Source organism: Ixodes scapularis, unplaced genomic scaffold, assembly GCF_016920785.2.
Source record: "Ixodes scapularis isolate PalLabHiFi unplaced genomic scaffold, ASM1692078v2 PGA_scaffold8__174_contigs__length_109621045, whole genome shotgun sequence".
Classification (NCBI taxonomy): domain Eukaryota; kingdom Metazoa; phylum Arthropoda; class Arachnida; order Ixodida; family Ixodidae; genus Ixodes; species Ixodes scapularis.
Window position 1 is genome coordinate 22752330 of NW_024609883.1, and position 26113 is coordinate 22778442.

Below are 26113 nucleotides of genomic sequence, written 5' to 3' on the forward strand. Positions count from 1 at the left end.
GATCGGAACTCGTATAAACGCAACTTTCTAGACGAGTGCAACTTCGCGACATGTTTGATTTCCATCAACTTTAAACTAGAGCATCTGATAAGTGGAACCATATCTCTTTGTACTTGTTTAGAAATGTATAAGGGTGTGTTAGTATTCTTTCTCTTGTTGCAATGGGTTCTTTTTGTTGCACTGGTTTCAGTCGATCAGAGCGTTGCTGCAGCGTCATTCACCTTTTTTGCCCCTCCCCCATTATATTGCCCTCACGGGCGCTGTGGGATACCTGAAATAAATAAATAAATATTGCCAGGTCCCTTAGAGCATGCAACCCCATGGTGAGATGCTGAGAACCGAGAAGTTTCCCAGGGTGCCCTCAGCAGTTCCCTTAGCGCCCCACTTTCCTCGGCCATCCCAGAACCCTAAGCAAGGTGTAAGATGTATGTATCTGAGGACACGCAGCACGGCGAACGCTGCAAAGCAATCGACCAGATAAAGTCCTACTGCCACATGTCCGAGTAACCTCGGCCGACAGCGTCTCCGCTGTCCAAACGGCGCAACTAAAAGAAAAAAAAAGTGTCTCGTTCCTATGGCACCTGGGCGCGCGCACTTCCCCCTTGGAGCATCTGCTCTGACCTTGACGGTCGATGGCTTAAAACGTTGCGCCAGAGACGTTCAACGCTTTCATAAAACTGTTATTGCCGCCGTTGAGGCACGAAACTAGGGTCGATGACGGAGCAGTGTCTAAGCAACACACGCAGCACAGGTGACAAGTTTTATGTAACGTGGCGCACCCATAAAACGACTTTAAAGACAAGCGTGTCTCTCGTAGAGAAGCTTGGGAAACTGGGCCCGCGAGGAGCTGCCATTAGCCACAGAGCCGTCTATACTGGGAGAGTTTGGAAACTCTTTTGAACGTGTTGACAGTCTAGCAACCATGACCGCTGATCTGGCAACCAAATGCGTCCCCTGCCATATTGCGTTACCAATTCATAACCCACTCTGGATTAGCCACCCCATGTCTGAAGTGACGTGTCGTCGCACTGAGAGGGTTTCTCGTTAACGTGAGCGACTTTGGCTTTTTCTACGCCGTCCATTGCCCACGCTTCCTTATCTACAACAATCTCTTAGAAACGTTACTGTTTTTCATTCCCTTTTCTTGTTTAGAAAACTATTTTTTTGATATTCCCACCACCACCACAATTCAACACTACGGAAAGCGTTTGCTATGCAGGGCTTGCAAACCCGTGCCCTAAACTGCCTGACCTTTTTTAATTGAGCAAGCATGTTTTTGCTTAAAAACAAAAAGATTATTTGCAAGCTTTTTGCATGCAAATGTATGTCTGATTTCTCTCTTGTGTCCGTTGTCTTTTGCGCCTTAACACCATGATTTCCAAAAAGATTATTTGCGTGTCTTCTTTTTTTATTGGAGATCCATAATAAGTGAGCGGTCTTTGAATGCAGTATTGTTTTCGTACTTATAGAATTGTTTTCATAACCGCGAATTTAAGTGGGCTCGCTCAGAGTGGAGTGACATAGCAAAAACGAATCTCCAGCTTGTGTTATCGCGAGGTCGTCTTGTTCTAGCCAGATTTAGCGGGTCACATCAGCCAAACTATTTCGGTTCATGCAGCTCTGATTAGCCGCACGGCAAGGACCCATCAGGCTTGCCACTTACGACCAAGATGAGGAGAGGAGTTTATCTGACAGCTGCAAAGGGTGCGGTGTCTACACCTAGATATATGTCACACCGTGACCCTAAGCAAAGTGTTCTTTCAGTTTAGGCATCCTTTTTATAAGATCTGAGCCAATTATTGAATCTTTATTGCATCAACACTGGGACCAGTGGTTCCTCGAGACTGAAAGGTTTGATTACCCCCGATGTAGGGTTGTACAGACGGTTAATATACAGTAGACTCTCATTTATTCAAACTCCAGGAAGCCACGAGTTTTGTTTGAATTATTGTAGGTTTGAATCATCAGAAATTCATTTAGATGCGAGATTAAATTATTTGTTATATGGATGGCTACACATACAAAGCAGATATTTTATGATTTTCAGGTATGCCACACACGAAACACTGGCAAAATGTAGGAGATAAATTTATTCTTCCCTCAAAAACATTCTTCATTGTAGACTGTTCAGACAGCGCAGAACACCTCGATACAGAATTAATTAAGATTGCTCATCCAGCATCCATCCACACATGAGTGATGAAAACGGGCACCGTGTGGCAGTTTCCATAGCAACTTGCACAGATGCTGTGATGTTTACTTGTGCCATGCTGCCACGTCATGGCATCTGTACAAGATGCTATAGAAACCGCTGCACAGCGCCCGTTTTTATCACTCGTGTCCCCCTTTAGGCCCCGTCAAGTGCGCTTCTTGCCGAGCACCGATGGACTGTGGAGAAGCAAAAACTACGAAAACGAGCTCCGTGAGTACTGCTTCTCCGCAGCGCACCGGTGCTCAGAAACAAGCGTGCTTAACAGGGCCGCAAGAACAAAATGTATGACTTAACACGAAAATGCCGTTCGAATTAAGCGGCTTATAAATACATAAAAAACATGGCGGGAGAACAGCGATAGCTCTAAGGAGCTCGTGTCACCAAAAAAAAGCGCGTCAGTGTCGGTGCCGTGCGCTCAAATTCAGAATTGCTCGAAAGGGTCATGACGTCGCAGCCACATGACCCCAAGTGGGAATTTCAAACAACCCACAACGCTCACGTGAAACGTGACGTCTTGCTTGGAATGAAAGCGATTAAAACGTGGCATGTAATGCGATTTAAAGGTCGCCGCATGTCTCAAATGATTTCAGTTTATAAAGTAATTAATTTGCCTCAAAGAAAATATTTGAAGAATTTTAGGCGGAGGCGAGATTCCAACCCACGACCCTTAGGTTGCCAGCCAGACACGCCACTGATTAGGCCATGCAGACAAGCTTGCACCGCTTGGGAATGAGCGGAAGTCTATATGTAATAGCCATTGCGTTCTACTCTTAAAGCCGAAGTTTAAGCATCCACCTGTATTTATTGATACTTGCTTGAATTAACCAGAAGTATGAAATATCCGAGTTTGAATTATCGTAAGCCTACTGTACTATGAATGCAAATGAAAGGTTATCAATGGTATTACATATTTAAACATCTATTTGAACAATAAGGAGCAAGATGGCTAAATCACTCAAGAGAGATATTGAGGCCAGGACACTTTTGTGTCTAGTACCCTTTTTGTCTCTTCCCAGATGCAGTGCAGTGCCAACTAGACACTGATAAAATGCTGTTGCTTTCGAATAAGCTGAGAAGGAAAAATCAGCGGTGAGAAGAACAGCAGCACTGGGTGATTTCGGTGGTGACATTGCAAGAATGTGTTTCAGTGCCTGTGAACTCGGCGACTCACTACATTAATAAAGAACAACGGGCACGTTAATGCGCACACTGAACAGCGTCCCGAGACGTCCTCGCGTACAAAAAGAGACGTCCACTCACTTGCAGGCACGCGCATGCGCTGCACGGTCATGCCCTGGCGCAGCAGCGACTGCATCACGTTGGGGCTGCCCCAGATGGGCATGTCCCCGTTGGAGGCCGGCTGTAAGGGCGACGGCGTAGTCTGGGCGGGCCCCACAAACGTCACGTTGCCCTGCTGCCGGTTCTGCCAGCCCTGGTACCTGCGGGAATCATTCGAGGAGGGGACGCTTGATCGGTCTGTCACCAAGCTTGAAGGGCCCCTCACTCGGATGCAAGGCCCCTCATCAATCTTGAACACGGTATAATACTCCGGCATGCGTAAAGTGCAAGAGCAACTCTGTGGCTCGTCGCTGGCCCGTAACGACCTGGCAGCCCATAGCTATGGCTATAGTCCATCATAGCACGAGACGCAGCGCAGACGGAGCATAGTAGCCAAGGGAAAAGTGCTCGTGGAGCGCGCACGTGAAGGGCGCACGCATACCCGTTGGTGTAGGCGGCGCTGTGCACGTAGCTGCGTCCGCCGTGCAGCGTGGCCCTCTTCTCCAGCTCGTAGCTCTGCTTGGCGAGTCGCTTCTCGAACTTGGTCAGCTTCAGGTCCTTGCGGTCCAGCAGCAGGGACTCGTGCTCAAAGGGCTCCTTCGGGTCAGAAGGAGAGATTGGTAAGAACTGGCATCGCCCGCCAACGAGACTCTTATGGCGGCATCATTTGCAATGTCTACCACAATTGTTCCTTTCCAGGTTGTCCCTGACTATAAGTCACCCAATTTGGAGAAAGAAGGATGTAAAAAATCATGAGCCATTCTGCTCTGTCAAGGCGAATGACCAGCGAAGCTGTTCAGCGCGTGACACAGACCCGCCTCGAGGAACTGGAGGAAACTAGACACGCGCGACGGGAGCGCCACCCCGGGGAAGGAAAGGAAACTAGGCACGCAGGCGCTTGGAACGACGACAAAGAGAGGGCGGTGCAAGCATAGACATGGCCGACGCGGGTCAGACAGCAGCTAATTTTTGAGAAACCTTGATTATCTACCTGAGAGTCTATACTGACCTTGCAAATGGTGCTATTGATAATTAATCTACTGAATAGACCTAAATTACCCAATCATCAAGAAGAATGCAGGGAATGGTGTTCCACATGCCACATGTGCCGGCGTCTGCAGCAGTAACTGTTCTAAAGCAAAAGCCTAAAACAAACAGCACCTTGCACGCACGTTCGTCAACGGTTTATTTTGGTTATTTGCATTGATTCTTTAATACTGGGAGGGTGTGCCAGGAGCGTTAAGTTTTTACTCACTGTGTACAAAAAATCCACGGACTTTTAGCCATAAACAGTTTCGCTTCAAAACCACTGATGGAGATCGCAGCCTTCACAAAAGATTTGATAAAAATAGCGGTCCATAAAAGAGATGCCGATCTTCGTGTAATCAAGCTCTTGTCCGAAATAAAATGCGCAATAGGGCGGTGTCACTGCGTGACTGGCGACGTCTTGCAACGACCAGGAGGCAAAGAAAAAAGACAGTAAGAAGGTAGACTCTCCCACAAGTTCTTACGTATGCTTTGCGCCAACCGACTGTAGGTACGGTGCATGGAATATGTACCTTAAAGGAGCTGTGCAACGATTTTAACGTTGAAAGAATTGGCATTTTCTGCTTTTGATATTGTTCACCGTGTCACAAATGGCAGAAAACACACCTCCTTTCATCGCAATGTTGCGATTCCGCCGCATAATAGCGAGGCAAAACTTGGAATATTTCCCGACCTGCAGCCACGAGCGGCGGCCATGAGAAACAAGCGGCGTGACGTCACTTGGGTCGTTGTAAGAAAGATAGCAAGTTGTGCGAATACCTGCTCGATAAAAGGTAACTCTTTTTACAAATCTTGTCATTCCAACATATATATAAATGCATCAACACCCTGGTATCATCGACAACTTTTATTATACGGAGTTTTAGTGGCGCCATCTATCCTAGGTCCACAAAACCGCGAACAGCCGCCAGAAGCCGGAGGGGGAGGGGGACAGCGCCGGACGGGCAAGGACGGGTGGTCACGCGGTCGGCAGCGGATGAGTTCTCGCTGCTCGCTGATGGCTCTAAAGAGAGAACTTTTCCGGAACTCCGCGCCTACTCTAGTGACGTCACTGTGCACGTGACCCGGAAGACGATGCACGAGTTGAGAGGCGGCAAAAACCTGGATCTTTTTCATTTTTTTAAGTAAAAACTAGGGTATCCAGGCAAAATCTGTTTTCTGTAGTTCACTGCAGAAGTGTCAGGCATCAACTTCCACAATTATTTAAGCAAAGCCCTGAAATTGTTGCACAGCTCCTTTAAAAGGATGCGCTTGGTGTCCCATCTTGCCACAGAGGTAGGAAGCTTCTGGAGGTGACATGACGCCACCAGAGGTGAAGCCAGAAGTGCGGACAGACACGCACCCAACGACGACCAAAACGGCTGCGGCTTTGGTCGTCGTTGGGGGAATGTCCCTTTGCACTTCTGGCTTGCCTCCAGAAGCTTCGTACCTCCATGAGCGGAACGAACTCCCACAAAGTGCGCCTCGGCATGCACGAGCGCGGAGGGGGCACTCGCCTTGGTGAGGCACTGGGAGTACTCGACGGAGAGGGTGCGCAGCACGGAGTCTGAGTATCCCCCAGCCGAGGCGGAAAGGTCCTGCACAGGAGGGTCGTCCTCATTGTCCTGGACAAGCGTGCTCACGTCCTTCCAGGTCAGGTTCGCCTCTGGGTTCATCTCGTCCACCACGCGGTCTGGGGAGAAGGGGGCCTCGTATTCAGCTGCGATCACTGGCTTAGGTTCAGCTCCGACTGCCCAGTCGATTACGGTGGTGACCCACACTTGGTTGCGACTGCTGACTCAGACTAAGTTGCAACTGCCGACTCACGTTTGGGCGCAGTTTCTGACTCACGTTCAGTTACGACTTATTTCGCACGCAGTCGCGACCGCCAACTCGTTCGATTCTGACCACTCGCTCCGATTCAGCCACGATTGCTGACTCAAGCTCCGTTCCGACTGCTGCGTTCTATCGAGACTGCAAACTCGTGTTCGGTTGTGATCGCTGACTCGCATTCAGTTGTGACTGCTGACTCAGATTCAGTTATAGTTCCCAACCCAGAATCAGTTCCGACTGCTGCATTCAGTTGTCTGCTGACTCACATTCAGTTATTACTGACTTATAGACTGCCAACTCACATCAACCATGATTGCTGGCTCGCACTCAGTTAAGACTGCCGACTCATAGTCACTCGCAATTGCCGACTCTCATTCAGTTGCGAATGCTGAATTACATTCAGTTGCAAATTCCACTGCGATTGCTGACTAAACTCCATTTTGAAATTGCAATATTGGTCGTTTATTATGTATTCTGAGAAAGCAATAATTCGCAAATAATATAAAAAAATGTACTGAAAAGCTGATTTCTTCAAATTCGGGAAAAGTTTTATCTTTTTATGCAAAAGCTTTAAATTTTAGGTTCACCCCGTAAAATCTCATTAATTCCCACTCCCCGAGCTTCACACTGGTGTATGTCTGCAAAAGATTTAACTATGGCGTTCACATTTAACCAAAGGTTCAAGGTGCCTCCTAAGGTCATGGCTTACCAATACTATATCTTTAACAAAAATATCAAAGATATAACTAGGGTTCCGCGTTTTCGGTTTCTATTTTTTCAAAATTCGGCGTACTTTTTTCGGTGTTTATTTTAAAAATGAATCTTCGGTTTTTTTCGGCGTATATTTATGCCCACAAAAGTTTATCGGCTTTTTTCGGTGAATATAAAATAAACACCAACCGACACTGGGTCAGATGATCCTGTTAGCTCTGATATTTGTGATCACTCAAAAAATAACGGCACCGATACACTGAAAAATAAATGGACACTTTATTTGGCAAATGTGTGCAACTGTAAAAGAAACAAGAAAAAGTAAAAAAAACTCAGAAGTACAAACAAGTCAGATACAAAGCCTACGCCGAAAAAAACATGGAACTTCACCTTCTGTGCATCAGGATTATGTGATCTTATTATAGTGCACACACGTGTACTTTAGCTTTTCCAGGTTCTCCTCGTTGATCCGGACCCTTGTTTCCTGTTATTATGACCCTGAGCTTTGAGAATGCCCACTCAACGCTAACACTGGACACTGGCAGGCTGATGAGATGAAGCACTGCCTCAGCCAAAATCGGCCAATCAACCAATTGTGACCGCCAAAAGAAACACGCTGCGACGTTTTGAAGTGCAACACAGTATGCAGAGCTTCCACGAAGTCAGTCTCCCTTACAACGAGTTTCCCTTACAACGAGTTTCAACATGGCGAAGTCATTACGCGTTTCGGACTTCACGTTCCGATCGATGATGCGTACATTAAAACAAAACGTCGTGATGGCATCCGTGTATCCCATACATTCGGACACGTTTCGATAGACACTGTCGTTCCACTTTTTTTTTTGCCACGGTTCTGCGGTACGACTGGAAGGTCAAAGTGACCTTTTCTGGTTAAAACTGAATTTTAGAAAATGAATTCGACATACTTTTATCGGTTTTTATCGGTTTAAACCGAAAATGCCGAACCTAAAAACTGACCCTTTTCGGTTAAAACCGAATTTTCGAAAATGAATTCGACGTACTTTTATCGGTTTTTATCGGTTTAAACCGAAAATGCCGAACCTAAAAACTGACCCTTTTCGGTTAAAACCGAATTTTCGAAAATGGATTCGGCGTACTTTTATCGGTTTTTATCAGTTTAAACCGAAAACTCCGAACCCTAGATATAACCCAAATCATCATTGCAAGAACTGAAGTGAAATCACACAGTAGCAGCAGCTTGCTCCAGCATTTTAAGCACTAACATAAGATTGTTTGCCAACGTGAGCTGAAGGACCAGCCACAAAACTCGAGAAGCTCCCCGTGGCCTAAACCACTCAAATAGAAAAGGCTCTCTCCTGCATGGAGAGTGCAGAAAGCTTGGTTCTTCGAAGCTGTCAAAAATGACCAGTCAGAGATAACATCTCGCTAAACGAATGGAACCGCAGACCCGTTTCGCCCAGCCAACATTACTCCTCTCGACGAAGATTCACTCAGTCACATTTCTATCCATATTAAATGGAGCCGGGCAAGGACCCAGACACTCGTATTTTATAGAATGAACGTTCAAGCAGAATGAACGTTCAAGCAGTTTTTGAGGGATTCTGACTTTGGATTTGACTGTGCTATTTTCCATCTACTTTCACGAGGACCATTGGAATTAACAGAGTCATTTACTCACCGGACATGCCCTGCTTGTTGACTTGCCGGTCGTAGATGCGCTTCTCGAGGCAGTTGTCGCACACCAGGCGGTAGATGTGGCACGGCTTGGCCTGGCCGTAGCGGTAGATGCGGCACACGGCCTGGGCGTCGTGGCAGGGGTTCCACGAGGCGTCCAGCACCACGATGCGGTTGGCCCCCGTCAGGTTGATGCCCAGGCAGCCCGCCCGCGTCGACAGCAGGAACAGGCTCACCCCCGCGTTGGCGTTGTACTCGTTGATCAGTTTCTCGCGCTCCTGGGCCGACGTGCTGCCGTCCAAGCCTGGTTTGTCCGGGGGAGAGGGGTCGGGTTTGTCCATTAACGCGGTATTGCCAAGGTTCCCTTCAATTTCGAGAAACCTCCATCCTGTCGCTGCTACAATGAAGCTGCGCAGAAGCCCGCACGGCCCCTAAACAATTGTTTGCATACTAAAAAGAAATAAACTCATACCTATGCATCGGAGCTAACTTGAATTTAACGAGCATCTGTTGCGAGCCGTGGCCTGGCACACTGGAAGTTAGGCCAGCTGGCCCAGTTGGCCAGCTCCCAAACTCGCGCACTACGAACTGACTGCGCATGGTCGCATGCGTTGTGTGTCGACGTGTTGCGAGTCGCCCCGCACAATGCTCCCTCGCCTCAGTCTGTGCAAACCCGGTGTTGTCTCAAGAAAGGAATAAAAAAATGACGAGACGTCTAAAAAAAAGGTCTGGCAGCCCGTGCCACGAAGATGGATATTGAACTTCTATGTCGTTCCACAACTAAAGTGATCTAGTAATGTGGATATGTAGTGTGCTATGGTACTTATCATCGGAGCCACTGTGGCAGAAGCCACTCTAGGCTTTAGATGAAGGAACTCTGGACGGTGGGCTCCAGACTCTAGATGGCAGACTCTAAACAGGGTGTCTAGCAAATTATTGTTTTGAAATTCCCCGACTTTTCCAGGCTTTCCCTGACGATTTCAGGTGAAATTCCCTGACCACTGTAGAGGCGGTTAAATATATGACCATTACAACACATGGCATTGAGCATTGAGCAGTGCGAGGATCATTTTGCACGGGCTTAATCCAACTTGCATTTTCCGAAGTATTCGGGTTCGTCCAGTCCGGATTAAACGAGCACTTTCTTGCCACCGACGTCGTTGGTGACGAGGCCACTTCCGGAAAGGAAACCGAATGGCAGCATGGCCGCCAGAAGAATACTTTCATATACTTTTGGCTTAAGGCTTGGATTGGATTGGGGTCTGCAGCTTTCCCATCTGTTACTAAATCTAGTATCTCTAACTGGATGCAGCCTAGTGTCGTGCCCTCAATCCAATCCAATCCAAGGCTTGGACTGGATTGGTGGGCTGTTCCTTTTGCATCGTGCGGCACACTCTACATCGGGTGAGCAGAGTCCGCGCTCCGCTTTAAGCAGAACTTATTGCCTTCTTTCTGCCCCCAAGTCCTCAAGTTGTTGCTCAGGGTGCTTGATGGTGTTTCCGGCTCATTTCCACTGACTGGGCTCGTTTCTTGAAAATATCCCTGACAATTCCCTGATTTTTCCCGGTAATTAAAAGTTCCCTCAAGATTCCCGGTTTTCCCGGTCGCTAGACACCCTGTCTAAATTAGATATCAACTCTAGAAGGTGGACTCTAGACGACAAACTAGATTCTAGACAGCACACTCTAGACCGCAAACCCTAGACTCTATATGGCACACTCTACTCTAGGCCCTCGACGGCAACTTTAGACAGCAGACACTAGACTAGGGGGCAACCCTGGAAAACGGACTCTAGATGGTAGACTTTGGGCTCTGGATGGTACACACTAACCTAGACAGCCGGCTCCAGGCTCTGGAGACAAAATCTAGACTAGAGGGAAACCCAAAAAGGTGGACTGTTGAGAAATAAAGAACAAGAAGTGGGGGGATTGGGGGCATGAGAGAGCGTGCACACCACAGGGGCAGTGTTTCGATAAACGGCCATCCGAACGGACACGATTCGGGTCTCTGCTTCCGTTACACAAACTCAAGATGTTGCACTATGAACTCTAAATGATGGACTCTAGACGGTACACTCTACTCTAGACAGCAACTCTTAAAATGGCGGACTCCAGATGGTGAGCTCTAGCCGACTGACTCTGGATGACAGACTCTAAACGGCAGACTCAAGACGGCACACTCTACTTTAAGCGAAAACTCTAGGCTAGATGGTGACTCTAGGGGGCAACTCCAAATACCAACTTTAACTGAATTCTAGACAACGAACTCTCAACAACGGGTCTAATGGCAGTCTGTAGACTCCAGATGGCAGACTCATACCTGCCAAACTGTGGACTTTCAAATTCGTAAAAGTCCCGCGGTTGCAGCGGGGGGGGGGGGGGGAAGGGGTTACGCCCAGCGATGTGCAGCTTAATATCAGCCTGGCCAGCGTGCGAAATGCTTACATCACACATGCACGTGCTACACAATCCAAACTTCTCTCGCTTTTTGGGCGGCACGAAGCACAGAAATTTCGACGTGTAGGACTTCAGGAACACCTAAAAGTACCTCTTTTGAGGTTTGGAGTTCCGCATTGCGCCGCGAAGCCACAGTGACCAGGAGAATGCTGCAGTTACACGTGCAAAAAACACAGACGCCGTACTTCTCGCCTCGAAACTGGCCGAAACAACGAGGCCCAACAACGTCTGAACACGCCGAACCAACGTGCACCTGTGCACCGACGAACACACAAACAAAGGCTTTGAGCTTTGGATTTTTGATCTTTGGATTGCTTTTCGATCCGTGGCCACCGGATAGAAAGATAGTAAAAACCACGACGCTGCTGTGGACGGTACCTATCGCCCTCTTGTGGCGGTGCAAGATACCGCCAACAACAAAGTTACAGAAAACAACACCAAAAAAAAAAAATGAAATAAAAAAAATAAAAAAAAAAAAATATTTTTCGTAAGATTTGAAACAAGATTTGTAAAATTAGTCCCAATTCATACATTTTACGAAAAATTCAGAAGAGTTGGCAGGTATGGCAGACTCTAGACTCCAGGTGGCAGACTCTATACAAGGCATCACTCTACTCTAGACTAGATGGTTACAGACAGAACTGTAGACTAGACAACTCTAAAAACGACAAATGACTATACTCTAGACTGCGGACCCTTCACTCCAGACAGCAGACTCTTGACGGCGGACTTTAGGCGGCTGACTCTAGACGACGGCTCTAGACGGCAGACCCTAGGCGGTGCGCTCTAGACTACATGGCAAGTCTAAAAAATGGCAGATTCTAGAATTCTAGTCAACAGACACTAGACTCCAGACGACAAACCCTAGGCTCCAGACGGCTAACTATAGACAGCTGGCTACAGCAGACTCTAAATAGGGCACTCTACTCTAGACGAAAACTCTAGACTAGACGGTATTCTGGACAGCACTGAAGATTAGATGGCAACTCTAAAATGTGCTACTCTAAATTCTTGATAATGAAATTTAGACAGTGACTCTAAACAGCAATTCAAGACAGCAGGCTCCAGACGGCAGACCCTAAGATTCCACAACGAACTCTGAACTCTAGACGGCGGACCCTAGATAGAGGATTCCAGACGGCGCTGTCAATGGCGGACTCTACATAGCAGACCCCAGACAGCGGGCTCTCGGCAGTGCACTCACGGAAATAGTTGCGTCCCCTGGCCCACTTGTCCCCGTGGGGCAGGCCTGGCCTTAGGGGCACCTCCCGCTGCCCCAGGAAGCGCTCCACCAGGTCCAGGGTGGACAGGGACTGGCTGAACACCAGCAGCTTGTCGCCCACCCCCAGCGTCTGCTCCAGGATGGTCATGAGCACCAGGAACTTGTGGCTGTTCTCTAGCTGGTCTGGCTGATACTGCTCCAGCAGTGGGTACGCCTGCAGTCACAAGGAACGAGGAGGGCAGCTTTAACTCTGGTAACGAGCAACAGACAACCAGATGCAAACCCACGCAAGAAAAGCCATCAGTTTAAAAGGCAGCCCGAAACAAGTGGGAACTTCAACAATAATATGCATACCGTATGTTTGTTCTTGGATAAAATGTGCTCGCAAGATAAAGGAAGAACAGTGTCAAAAAAGGGGGTTCTGTTTCTACAGTGCTTCGCTAAGAATACGTCTAAATGCGACCGCATTTCGACGTTTCTTTATTGAAGGTCATATTTCACTGATCAAGATTGAGAGAAACTTCGCTGCCTCACTCGGCCCTCGACCGTAGCAGAACGAGCCCACCTTGCTTCTCTGTCCCTAGCCAAATGCTGTTCTCTTTTCCGGCATCTCATTGCCATGACGAACACGCCGAGGCTCACTGGGCCGCCACTTCTGTTGGGCAAGGTCCTCTTCAGTTTGCTCCCTCCTCTCTAGAGGCACCGTGAAGACGACCGAAGCACTACCAGCAAGCGTATGACTTCTATCATAGACCCCTTCCGAAAGTGCGCCCTTCGTTGGAAGCAGCGGAATCCCCGAACCATGGCAGACGCTAGAGCAGGCTCCTTGCTTTCGACTGCGCATCGGCTGACAAGCTGTCACGCGACGGGAGTGAAAGCTGAAGCTACCCACTCTCCCTACTCGCACATTCCGCAGTTTTCAGATGGTGGAACCGGCACTGCACGAGCCTTCCCCTGCCGCAGTGGTTGAGCAACGAGCTCACTACCTTGGAGTCCCGCATTCAATTCCTGTCAAAGACACTTGGAATTTTCTTCTTTAATCACAACTTGTCCGCTTACTGCGGTTGCACGATTCTAACACATACTTTTTTTCGACAAAATCTCTGCCCAAAAATACATGGGCATTACAACTGAAACCAAAAACCAAAACTCAAAAAGAAAAACACGGTACTCGATATAAGGTGGCTAGCCCCATCACCATTGTGACCACTTGTTTACATTCACCATTTTGCTATCCGTATCTCGCGGGAGCCGGCTCGTTGACAGCCAACTCATCGATGGCCAACTCGTTCACGGCCCATTCGTAAACAGGCCAATTCGTCGAAGGACAACTTGCCGAAAGGGGCAGTCTTTCGAAGGGCGATTCGACAAATGGGTTAAATAAGTCCGAGGAAAAATTAGTTGTCTATTGTTATCTTATGACCTAAATATTTATTTGTGTTTGGAGTAGGGACAGCACTTTTGTTGGGTTACAAGACTGAAAGAAAAATCACCAGTGTGAAAAGACAGGACACAGCCTTAAGGGAAGTTGAGAAATGCGTCATCTCGGGATCGTCCTTTTCTGTATTACTTTTTGTAATGAGCTGCCGCAGACTGCTGCCGCAAAGTGGGTTGAACGGGTGGACATGGGGGTTGACATTTTTGTATTGACCGGCCCCGGACTGTCGCCGTGAAGCGTAGTGAACAGGTGGGCCGGGTAGGCTAACATGCGCCCCAGTGATACACGCGTGACGTGTGACCATCCCCCAGTGCATTGTGAAAGCGGCAAATTCTTATCTTTGACAAGAGCACACTGAAGTGAATTACCATGCGGCGATTTTACAGATTACTATAGGGCAGTACCTGTTTTGAAGTTTCAGGGCAAAAATTATATATTTTAACTTAGAAATAGAGGCGACCAGCTGGCCTCTTCGACGAGTCTTCCTTTGACGGATTGCCCTATGACGAATTCGCCGTAAAGGAGTTGTCCTAGACCCGTATCACGTGCATTCTCTCACGTCTATGGAATCGTGTTTGCCGTTTTGAGAAGGAAAACCAAAAGAGATTCAACTAGGAGGCATTATTTCAACCAAAGGCCATTAAGCTGGCAGGAAAAGATAACAAAGGAGCAGCGCTGCGTGGCCTCGCAATCCTAGCGACCAGACGAGTTTGCAAACTTGTTTGGAGGACTGCCCTCCCAGAGCCGACGGTCACACAGTCGTACAAGCGCAAGAAGCGCGGCACCTAAAACGCTTTAGACGAAACCAAGAATTACCTACCTCTGTGGACAGCGAAGAACCATTGTTGGACTCCAACAACGGTGACTAGTGCACAGTATTTATTTTTGTATTGGTGTGCGCTTCATAAAATGGCGTGCACTTCATAAAATCTGTTCTATGAAGTATGTGTATGACCTTCATTGTTTTACTTGCACGGTAGAATCAGCGGCAATTTACTTTTTGAATATCTGGGTGCTATATCTGCCTGTGGGTTAGAATTGGGGGCGTGTTAAAATCATGCAAACACGGTATCACTCTCTTGTGCGTGCGCACTCGGGAGTTTCAAATTGGAACTTTCCCTGGGGGCTGAAATGAAACCGCACTTAAAAATGAACTGCAATGAAAGAGATATCAGTCAAACCCACCGAAGGACACCACTATATCCACATGACGGCTGTAAGAGTGTCCAAGAACTAGCTCATCCTGCGAAGTCCATTATATCAAAATGCATGTTGTAATCAAATCTTGTCGTAATTGAACGGATGATTACGACAATAACAGGAAGCTATACCGGGGGACTGCAGTGCTAAGTTATAGCCCTGGACGTCGATTCATCGGGGGTGGCAGCCGTCTAGTTCGACTGGGCCATTTCGTGGAGCCGCTGCCTTCCCCGAGGTGAGCTCACATCAACCGCCGAGGCTTTACCATCATCGAACAGCCCGGCAAAGGTCGCCTTGGCTTGCTGGCCTACTCGCCTGAACTGCCACCGAAGCTCCAAGACCCGCGCGGCAGTTCGGAAGAGCATGTCGTCCTCATCCTGCATCTTGTACATTATATCATCCCATAATCACCCTTACTGGACGTGGCACCACATCCAGTAACTTAAACTCTGTGCTTGCAGGCCAACCGGTACGGGCCTTCAGCCTTTCTGCGAACTCACGACTCTCCCGAGTAAAAAAATTAAATGAAGTGAAGTCCCCATTCAGCTTGGCTGAAAAGGGAACTTGCTGAAAATGGCAAGCACCCTCTTCAGCCCCAGTCGGCGCCCCAAGTACAGTACAGAACTTCACAGCTTGGACTCGATTATGTAGTTGAGGTCAAGTCCCTTTGATTGGGCGATCGCAGCTTCGGAAGCTGGATCGAGCCGGACGTCAACAACGCACCCATTCGTAGCTGATGTTGTTGTCCGACTTCTCCCGGAAGGCGGCCGGTTCCGGGGGGTATTTGGGGGCCCTTGCACACATCCCGCTGGTCTCTGCCGCAAATGGGTATGGGTTGTCCGAGGGGTCCACCCCTGGCTGGCCTAAGGGCAGACACGTCACAGACGGCACAGTGAGCGGCACGACTAAGGTCAATATTTTCTTTCCCCGCAGAATCATCATAGTCTGGAATGGCCTGCCCTACGACGTAGTAGTGATAGGTATGGTGCCTGGAACGCGACTACAAATAGTGTGTTTACCGAGTCCTAAAAAAAAGCCCCTCGATTTCTGCCCGATGACACCACAGAAGTATCATGTTGTTGACGGCCACAATTCTGACGGTGTCGCAGCAACAGTTTCGGATGTGGCAGACGCCCATCCTGCCGCAGTCACTGACCAGCCTGACAGTTCACAGAAGCTTTGGCAGACAGGAGTTGGAATGCCGCGGCGATGGCGACAGTGTCATTCTTGCTCGCTTGTAACGCAGAATGTGTTTTATAGGTCGTTTTCTATGAGAAAATTGTCACAAATGAGTGTCATCAACGGGTGTCACGAATGATCATTGTGAACTATCGACCCGGACGAGCGTCCTTAGCGAGTGACACGCTGGGAGCGTTACATGGGTGCTCCAAGTTCAGGTGGCGCATGGGGCAGGGTTTTGTACGGAAACAGATTACGTTGCACCACTGTCTCTTTGCGACGCTGCGCACGCTTCCTTTCAGACCACCCGGATACAAAGCATTAGCACTGAACATTCTGGGCCACCAGGAGAGGAAAAGTGTGCTTTCCTCCCTCTTCTACTTCTTGTTCCGTGCACTCTTCCTACATCACTTGTTTCTGCTCCTCCCTTTCTAACCCTTTCCAATCTGCACGCTGTCTCGCACCACCTGCTTCTGCTCCTCCAGTTCCTGTGTGCTGCATTCGTAGCTCAGTCAGCAGCGTGCTCGGCTTCCACGCCAGTGACCGGGGTTCGTTTTTTTTAAATATTGCTTAGCAGTTACAGACTAGTTGACCTCCACATATGGTGCCGACGCAGCTCTTGAAGTCGGCTGGTCCTATAAAGCAGCCGCTTTAAGACGAGCACAAGCCACACACGGAGTGTGGTTTGTGCAGGACAGATTTCGTGCTCCCTGGTCTTTGTCAGCATGATCTATTTTCCAAAACTTCTAGCACCAATTGCCAGGATTTCGACTCCCGACAGCGTGACACTCCGGCTTCTGTGACGTCACTTGTTACTTCGGGATAACTTCAATGCAATTTTGATGGGCAGAACAGGATATTATACACACTAGTCGAAGACACATTCCAGGTACCATAGTCGTACGCGACTCCGGCTTGTTTTGAAGAGCTCAAATGTCTCATTTGTACTAAGGAATCACTTTAACAGTCTTGTATTCACACCCACATGTTTCCGCATTTGTTTTATTCCTACCTTTTTAAAGTGCCAGCACTCTTAGCAGAAAACTGCCCGTTTGTTTTGCAGTTTATATTTGCTATGACTGATATGTATTCACCCTCTTATGGTTAATGTACCTGAGAAGTGCCTTTAAGGAAACAATAAATGGATGAACAAATTAATTACTTTATTTACTATACTCCGCGACAACTTTTCTTGGCAATGCAGTGGAAGGTACAGGCCCGCGTCCCCTCTCCCATTTTGAGTGTACGCAGGCTCTCCTCCTCCCCCATTTCCGGGGAGAGGAGGAGAGCCCGCGCACACTCAAAATGGGAGAGAGGACGCGGGCCTGTACCTTCCACTGAATTGCCAAGAAAAGTTGTTGCGGAGTATAGAGTAATGGACACGCTGTCTATGAACAAAGCTAGTGGACCAGAGATAATGTCTCCACATGAAAATGCTAACAGTGCAGATCATACTTTGGCAGCAGATCATTTTCTTAGCACCTTTATTCACATTTCTTACACAGGATGCGACGAGCGACTGTATCCGTGCTCTACGGGAAAGTAGGCTCGCGGGCTAAGCACATAAACGGTGCGTCTATTACACGAGTAAATGCAGTTGCGTGCATGGTAAAGTTGGCCCCATGTGTGGCTGCCACATGGAGAAACAGGGTTCAAGCCCCAATAGACCCTTTAAAAATCCCAAAAGCTTGCGTGCACCGCGCGACGAATAATTGGAGTCCTCGGTACGCCCCTCCTCCCGCTACCACGCGGCATACGTGAGTAGGCGCAGGTTAGTAGGCAATGACTTTTGAGCGTGAGTAGGCAATGACTTTTGAGCAGCCGACTCAAGCGAGCGACGAGCCAACGGCGGCTGCCCCTTTCTCATCCCTCTCCTTTGTACCGGCTCTGTCGTCTGCTGCACCAACGCTTCGTCGAACCCTGTTGAAACCTGCCACGGTCGAGGTGCAAACTAAATGAATTCGGTGACTTTTCAATATGTGAAGGTAAGTTACGACAAATAACGTATTGAAATAAGTTCACCTGTCGTGATGCCTTTACGCTGCCACAGATACGGAACGCCGCCAACGACGTACCACTCGGCGGATGGCTGCAACGGCTGCTGGAACGTGCGCGCAGTCGCGGAGGTGCAACAAGAAAACGCGTGATCCGTACCGAGGGTTCTCAAAACTTCCTGCCGTCGTGGCGCCGTACGTTTTGCAAAGAGTCTATTGGCCCTGACATTTTGTTTATCAATCTTTGCTCTTCTGGAAAGTTCCAGCTCATTCTCAGCTGTCATCATGCATTCTGTTCCAGGATATTTCTCAGCGTACTGCCTTCGTCACCATCGCAATATCAAGGTATCATTTGTTTGTTTCGCCTGCAAGCACAAGTTCACATCATCGAACATTTATTACAGATTCTAAATTCATCTGCTCGTTTTATTTTTGTGGCATTCCCAAGTCAACAGAATCGAAGAGTCACTAATGAGGCTTCCATAAAAGGAATCTATCCCTCGTCGCCAACAAAATCTGCATCGGTCCGTAACAACCAGTCGTCCTACCGACGTTAAACACGGCCCATTTCAAGCTTCGAAAACAGAAGACAATGGCAACGGATGCGTTAAGGCATGAGTCCTTAGACAAGCAGGCTTCTAAGCACCCGATGGCTCTTCGAAATACCTTTTGCACTCTTTAGAGCACCAAGAGCAAGCAAATCCCCTTCTAAAGTAGGACGCGTCCCCCGTTACCCGTGCCACGAGTGCCCATGGGGTCCTTGGACCCCGGGGGTGCCAGAAGGTCAATGTCCAGGTCGATGTCCAAGGCGCCCTCGCTCTTCTTGTCCTGCACCAGGTGGAACAGGATGTCCGGGTGGTTCCACACCTGCAAGGGCCACAAGCGGACTTCCTTCAGGCTCCGCAGACATTCGGAGAACGCCAGATGGCCTTAATTATGCTCAACGTCAACTTCTTTGTGCAACGTCGTCAAGGCTATGGTCACCGGCAGAATGAGAATGGCTGGGCATCTCTTTCGGATGCACGGCCTCAAGCGTGCTCTCTGCCTTCCCAAGTGCTTTCACTGCACGAGCTTCCTTGAAGCTCCCGTGATGCCGAAGCGTTGACGAAGGTAAGAAGCTCACGCTGGAGAGATTCGCTCATCCAGAGAGATTAGTTTGGCCAAGCATCAACAATGACCTCCGAACTTGAGCACGAGCTTGTCTCGACTGCTAACTTGCAAAAGTTAAAATGACTTACTAGGACGGTGCCGGCACCGTCCTTTCCATTACCGGCCGCTCGCTTCGGTGGCATTCATCTGGACACAGCAGAAACTCTTCCGTCGTGCAATGAAAAAAAAACGTCTTGACCCGCATCGATTGATTTACTCGCTGGACCGAAGCGTTGCCCATACGAGACATCGCTGCACAAAATGCAGTCAAAAACTTTGAGAGTGAACGGACGGTCCGCTTCGAAGTACTGTTGTCCGCGACCACGGATCGAAGCGGACAATTCAAAGTCTGCCTCGTTCCACCGACTTCCGAAACTTTGAGGAACTACCCGAGTTCAAACAGCAGCATACCGTCCCGTCGGCAACAAAATCAGCGAGCAGTTCCACCGTACCTCGAAAGCTTCTCTCAAGGCTCGTGAGAACCACATCCGCCGGAGAACTCAACTCCCCGTGGTGAGTCTAGGCTTCCGTGCAACACATAGGACGGACATCGACTTCGCAGTGGGCGAGCTGGGTTACAGAGCGCAGTTTTGCCATCCGGCAGAGTCCTTCGGCTCCACTCGCAAACCTCCAGAAAGTGAACCTGCAAGCTATGCGACTTTGTTTTGGGACGCTGTGCTGTTCGGCCGACGCCCCCGCGATCGCTACAACCTCACCCATCTTGTGTTTACGATGACTTCATCACCTCCACCCACCGATTAGTTTGTCGCAACGCAGTTCGTAAACAATGATGGTCCATGTGGTGTCACTGATTGACATACATACTACCGAAAAATACTGTTGGAGCTAAAGGACTCCAAAGGTATTTTAGAGCGCAGCTCTTAGCGCCCGTTTCCGGCGTGAGCGGCGTCGGCATAACCGTGAGGTCACATGACCCCCCCCCCCCCCCGTTGAGAACACGTGACCCTCAGTACCCTTCCCTCCTCCTCCTCAAGAGCTGCGCTCTAATTCGGCGTTACAGGGAGTTGTAAACGGCTTTCATTTTTTCACTTCATTTTCAATGAAAACTGAGTTAATCCAGACTTAGGCACTTGTCCGATCAAATCAGGCGCTTAACTTACAATTCATTTCGCTATTCCAAGTTCATAAAGGCATTGAGCCGTATGGAAATCTGTAGGAGAATTAGAGTTTGTTCGTTAAAATCAGAACTTTTGTAAGACCGGGTTTCGTAAAATCGAGTTTCGACCGTATAATCTTGTAAATAAATTAAAGAGACGTTCAGTCCCTTTACAGCAATGCTTGATCTGCGCGCAGAGTGCAATTACAGATTTTGGACTCCACAAGAAATGAAACTGGCAGAACCAAACAAGCCGACCATGACCGCTCATCGGAGAAAGAGATTGTACTATAAACGGGGGACTGCAAAAGCCTAAATTCCTTTCAAACCTAATACAGTCATGCCAAAATGACAAGAAGCACAGGTCAGAGACAGAGAGGTGAAAGAGGGGGAGGAACGAAAGAAAAAGGGTGGCAGCGGCCCAACAAGTCTCCTTGGCCATGCCTCGGGAAACAAACGAGAATTTTTGCGGCCCTTGCTCCTCCGTGTGGTGCATCCCACGCACCGAGCAACTTTGCCACAGAGAGGGATCGGTCATCGAGGCATGCAAGTGTGCTTTCGAGTTTTTTCTTTTCTACACCACCCACTGGAAATCAGTGAAGGCTATGCATTGGACGCGAGCACTGGGTCGGTGCTATGCTGAAACTCGTGCTCAATCACTCCGGTTCTAGATGAATGCAGCACTCGTGACACTCTTTCCTTAGAGGAGCGCATTACAGGAGTCTGCTAAGCCCTCTGACACACTGCAAATTAAAAAAATCACACGGCTGAAACATTCCATCAAATGCAATGAAAAAGCAAAGGCACCTGATGGGTTGCTTTTAACGAGCAGCATTTTCTATTGAATTTGAGCGAAGATATTTCCCCACCATATTTAGCGGGGAAATCGCAATGTCGCGTCGCGAGATATCGTGACGTGTCGTGATGCTGCGACATCGTTCACTGACCGTGCCTCACGCGAAACCATAACATTGCACGATACTCCAACATCATGCGACACTTTGTTTCTTCTAGCATGGTCGATCCAGCAGCGTCGCTCCGTTGCAGACACACTCTCCTGTGACCTTACTACAGAGCGGCCAACACGAGCGAGCAAGGTCCGTAGGGGGCTTCCGCATAAATCTGTCGCTTTAAAAAGAAAAACGACGCAGAGACAGGAACAGTGCCCACCTTGCAACAGACGGCGAAGAACTTGAGCGGGTTGGTGGCCCGGTAGTTGTGCAGGAACTCCTTGACAAACTCCCGGTAGAGGGTGCGCTGGATCGGGGTCATGCGGATGAGCAGCACGTGCTCCTCTTTGCGGGGAAGGGCGTCACGCAGCACCGCATGCCCGCGCCTGCCAGACACATTCGCTCGCTCAACACACTTCGCATAATTTACAAAAAAAATTACGGTCTACAAAACTAGCACAAATACGACAAAATTCAAATGTAACTTAATCCTACGGACAGCTGGGAAGCGCAGAACGTGCCGTGTGGTTTGAGCGGCGCTGGATGTTTAATTATGAGCTTTCCCGAACCCTGGAGTGCAGCTATATTTAATGGAGTTACGTCCCGCTAAGTGTTGTGTGCTAACTTTCAGTGTTGCATCTTTCGTGGCCCATTTTCTTACGGAGCCCTAACCCTATGCTCCCTCTGCGTAAAAAGAGAAAAAAATTTACGAAATTGAGGAAAGTGATTTTGCGCAACCTTGCGTGGACCTTGCGTATCGTGCGCGACCTTGCGTGGACCTTGCGTGTCATGCGCACATTACATGGTCACGTGCCGCACAATTCATGGTCACGTGACTCGTACGAGCCGTGTTACCCGCGGTGGCGTCCCACTAAATTTGCCACGACGATTCGGAAAATGACTTTCCGAACTTTAGCAGGAAGAAAAAAAGTTGTGGCCTTTTTAACATTTCAAGAGGACAGAAAAGCCTTTCCTGCTATTTCAAATGAGGCCTCAGATAACTGACAATGCCATTTTAAGGAAACGTGTGCCAGGGAAGACCCTTTTTTTTTTTTTTATCATTAACGGATTAAATTTTTAAAGTTCGTAGTGCTTGATCTCTTCTTTTTTTTATAAAACTGAAGTTGGTTTCGATGTAGCTTGTTTTCTTATGTTCTGGAATGTTCTGGATGCAATGCACGTGCAAGAAACCCATGTTCTTGTGCAAAGGTGGGGCATAGTAACACACTTAAAAGAGCCTAGTAAAATAAGCTAACTCGCTTTCTTTAAACGACTCAGTGCAATGAACAGCAAAAATAATGTGTGCGAGACCTCTCTTATTTATTTAAAAATAATCGAAGATTGCGAAAATGCTCTTTTGAAAGGGTTAACACAAGTGTCTAAATTTGTGTGAACACAAAAAAATTGCAATTTAACTAAACCTTGATAGTTGCATTCTACATATCATATGCATGCCAAATTTAATTTTGATAAAATACTATTAAGGACAAAAATTCTTGTCTGCAGCCTGTAAAGATGCCCCAAAATAAAAAAAAAATAAAAAAAAAACATGTTAGAACATTACCATAGACGTGCATCTATGCCCTTTTCAGATTGGAAAACTAGTTTTTCTTATTAACTTACTGCGAGAAATTGAAGCTACAGAAGAATGCGATGGAAAGGAGACGGCTAGGCCTACTTCACAAAAGAAAGGACGGCAGGCGACGTCGCAGTTCGAAGAGCCACTCACACGAAAATGGCTCAAATTTGTGCCTTTCTGGTTCGCCAGGACTTGCTCAATTGCATATCTAACTAGACTCACTAGTATCAGATACGGTACTTATTATTTTATACGTAAAACACAAAAAGTCAGAGGTAATAAAACAGTTTGAAATCCTAAACCAAATTTCTCTTGTGGAACTATCGCAGTTCTTCGACTCGCATCATAGACCACCTACTAAAGCGACATTACAGCAAAGAGTAGCCCCGGTAGTCGCTCCAGTATGGCTCTAATGTGAAGCGGTCACCAGCCCCCCTCCCAAGGGAGAGCGGGCGAGGCCCCCACCTCTGCACGAATCCCTGGAGCAGGCTGTGCAGCACGTGGGCCCTGAAGCGCATGAGCTGCCGGTCCTTGGGGGTGCTGTCCAGGCACTGGCCGTTCTGGATGGGACGCTCAAACATGTTGCAGAACTCCGAACGGGTGCCCAGGTACGAGGGACGCACAAAGTCCACCATGCACCAGTACTCCAGCAGGTTGTTCTGCAGCGGGTAGCCCGTCAGCACAATGCGCCGCCTGCAACCCCACGCCGGTCAATTCAGTCAGGGTCCAGACGGGTCGTCAAGGCAGCCCTCCCCCCAATGCAGCTCGACCGTACAGAACACCGACAATACTTTCGCAGGGACAGCTGTAACGGAGCTTGCGCACGTTTAGCGCGGGTGGCTTTGGCACCGTCCTCGCTTCTTCGCGGATGATGGTTGTGGTTGAGAAGCGGCACAATCGGCCGATCGCAATTGCGCAAAGGGTCGCGCGGTCGTGCTCATCGCCGCGTGCTCTTTCGCGCCTTCGGTCGCCAGTTCCCTCAGCACTCTATGCCTTGGCGCGCGAGAATAGGATGGCCGCTCGGCAGCGTAGATCCGCCCGCGGGAGACGACGTCGTCAACGCGTGGGCGCCGTCTTGCCCTGGGCATCGGGATGAAACGCGTTCCACGTCAAGGTTGTGTTGTGCGCAGACGTGAAGCGGCACGTAGAAGAGGATGTCGCCGAGCGAAAGATGGACATACCGGTGCGGTCGGGCAACTGGTGAGGCGCATCCTCTTGCACCAAGAGAATTACCATGAATGCCCAATGGGAAAAAACGATGCAATGGGTCAACGCAAACACACGACGCACTTGCGTTCGCCGGCATTATGCGAAGTACAGCCAAGCCCGATTATATCGAACCCGAAAATTTTGAAACATTGCTTATTTCGAATGGCCGAGGCACCCACATGAAAATTCCATCTGAGAGTATAGGTGCCTTCTCGCACGTCTGTGTTGAACTTCACCACCTGATGCATTCGACGCGTTGAACCGCACGCCGCACCCCTGGTAGGGAGGCGTTCGCTAAACACGCTGCCATCGCCGCGCAGTTTGCACGCGCCAAGGAGAAATGACTCTGGCCACGGGCAGCAAAAGGCGAGAAGTGGTGTAGGCGAAAAACAAGATTGACTGTGCAATCACTCTTTGAGCGCCTTGTTAATCTTTGTTTTCCTTTTCTTTCTTTGTTTTTGCTTTGCCTTTATTTCTTGCCCCGTTTTCTTTTTACTCTCTGATTTTACATTTCTTATCGTTATGTTGCTAGGTTGAGTTTTTCTATGGAGGAAGAAATAGTTTTCTTTAGGAATTCCACTCTTGGTTTTCTGTCTTACTTTTTTTTATTACATATTTTCGTGTTCCGTCGTTTGTGCTGCCAAGATCATGGCCACGCGCGTGCGTAAGCGCAGAGAGTGAGGGCGCAAGTGGCGGCACTTCCAACTACGCTTAGTGAGGCGCCACCGATTTGGCGGCTCTCGAATGCTCAATTTGCTAAGCCTTCGTTTGTCCCGACCTTCGGTATTAGCAGAGACGCGCAGAAATTTCAACTGGAGCTTAGTTAACATACTTTTGTTTATTGAATTGTCGATATATAGAACCATTTTAAGATCCCCTTTGATTTCAATATATCTGGATTCGACCGTATCAAAGCTTTCTTATGTATGTGAACAATTCGTTAAAGGCGGACGACCAGATTCAAGATTCTGCGAGGCTTCCCTCCTCTCCATATCTTCGAGCGAGGGAAGCAAAGGATGAAAAGAAAAGAGTGAGAAAGGCAAGCACGGGTTTGTGCGCACCGTTTGGTAGTGGGGTGGTTCAGGGTCAAGCAAGTTGGCGTCCATTGTTCGAGCGCGTAAATGGGCATAAGCCTGCAAAAAGGGTGCCCCCTCAATGGACGCATCACAATCAGTGAGCCGGAGGATTAGCGAAGGAACCTTCCAGGACCAGGAAATGGGAACAGTTTGTTTTTTGCACTGCGCAGTACGTCTTTGAGGTGAGCTTCTTTAATCACCGCATTTTTTTTATCAATGTGAATTGACTTTTTTTTTTTTTAATAACTGTTACCCCCTGTCGGAAGCTTGAATCGGAATTCACTGGTATGAAAATGTGAAAGTCATAAGAAAGGAAGAGAGAAGCAGCTTCTTTGTACAAACTCCAGGGCGAAAGATAAGCTGCAGATAAGTCAGAATGTGTACGAAGGATATGGTGGGGAAACTCAATCACCCACGAATGATTGAGTTCCCCCACCATATCCTTCGTACACATCCCACCGCAAAATACCGGGCAAGTGCCCACTCAAACTTTGGAGATAATCGAAAAAAATTGGGGATGGGCGCTTGTCCGGCCATCAATTTTACACATAAATGTACTGTGCCTATTTTCTCAGATCTTACTAATTTGGTAATGGGTGCTTAATGTGGAATGGGCGGATGTGCAGTATTCTACGGTAGGAAGCAGGATCTATCTCCCATTCTCGGAACGCCGTGGCTTATTTCGCTCGAACACGCAATTACGTGTTTTCATACTCAACTTGCGAACCAGTGTCTGCGTGGGGCTGCGCATGTGCAAAGGATGTTCTCCAATATCCAAAAAGTTGGAAAAAAAAAAACAATGAAAAAAAAAAAACGAAATGAAGCATT

General features: G+C 48.3%; 1 protein-coding gene across 2 annotated transcripts in view; it reads right to left on the reverse strand.

Moving 5' to 3' along the window:
- Positions 1–26113, reverse strand: part of LOC120839696 (helicase ARIP4) — a 50394-nt gene that overhangs the window by 6791 nt on the left and 17490 nt on the right. For both annotated transcript variants that reach the window (XM_040210039.2, XM_042286629.1), the window contains 9 exons: positions 23466–23693; positions 21642–21807; positions 18940–19072; positions 15756–15895; positions 12377–12608; positions 8721–9020; positions 6034–6209; positions 3933–4087; positions 3473–3651 (listed from right to left, as the gene is read on the reverse strand). In XM_040210039.2, the coding sequence (XP_040065973.1) occupies positions 3473–3651; positions 3933–4087; positions 6034–6209; positions 8721–9020; positions 12377–12608; positions 15756–15895; positions 18940–19072; positions 21642–21807; positions 23466–23693 (1709 nt within the window). The remainder of the gene's footprint in view (positions 1–3472; positions 3652–3932; positions 4088–6033; positions 6210–8720; positions 9021–12376; positions 12609–15755; positions 15896–18939; positions 19073–21641; positions 21808–23465; positions 23694–26113) is intronic.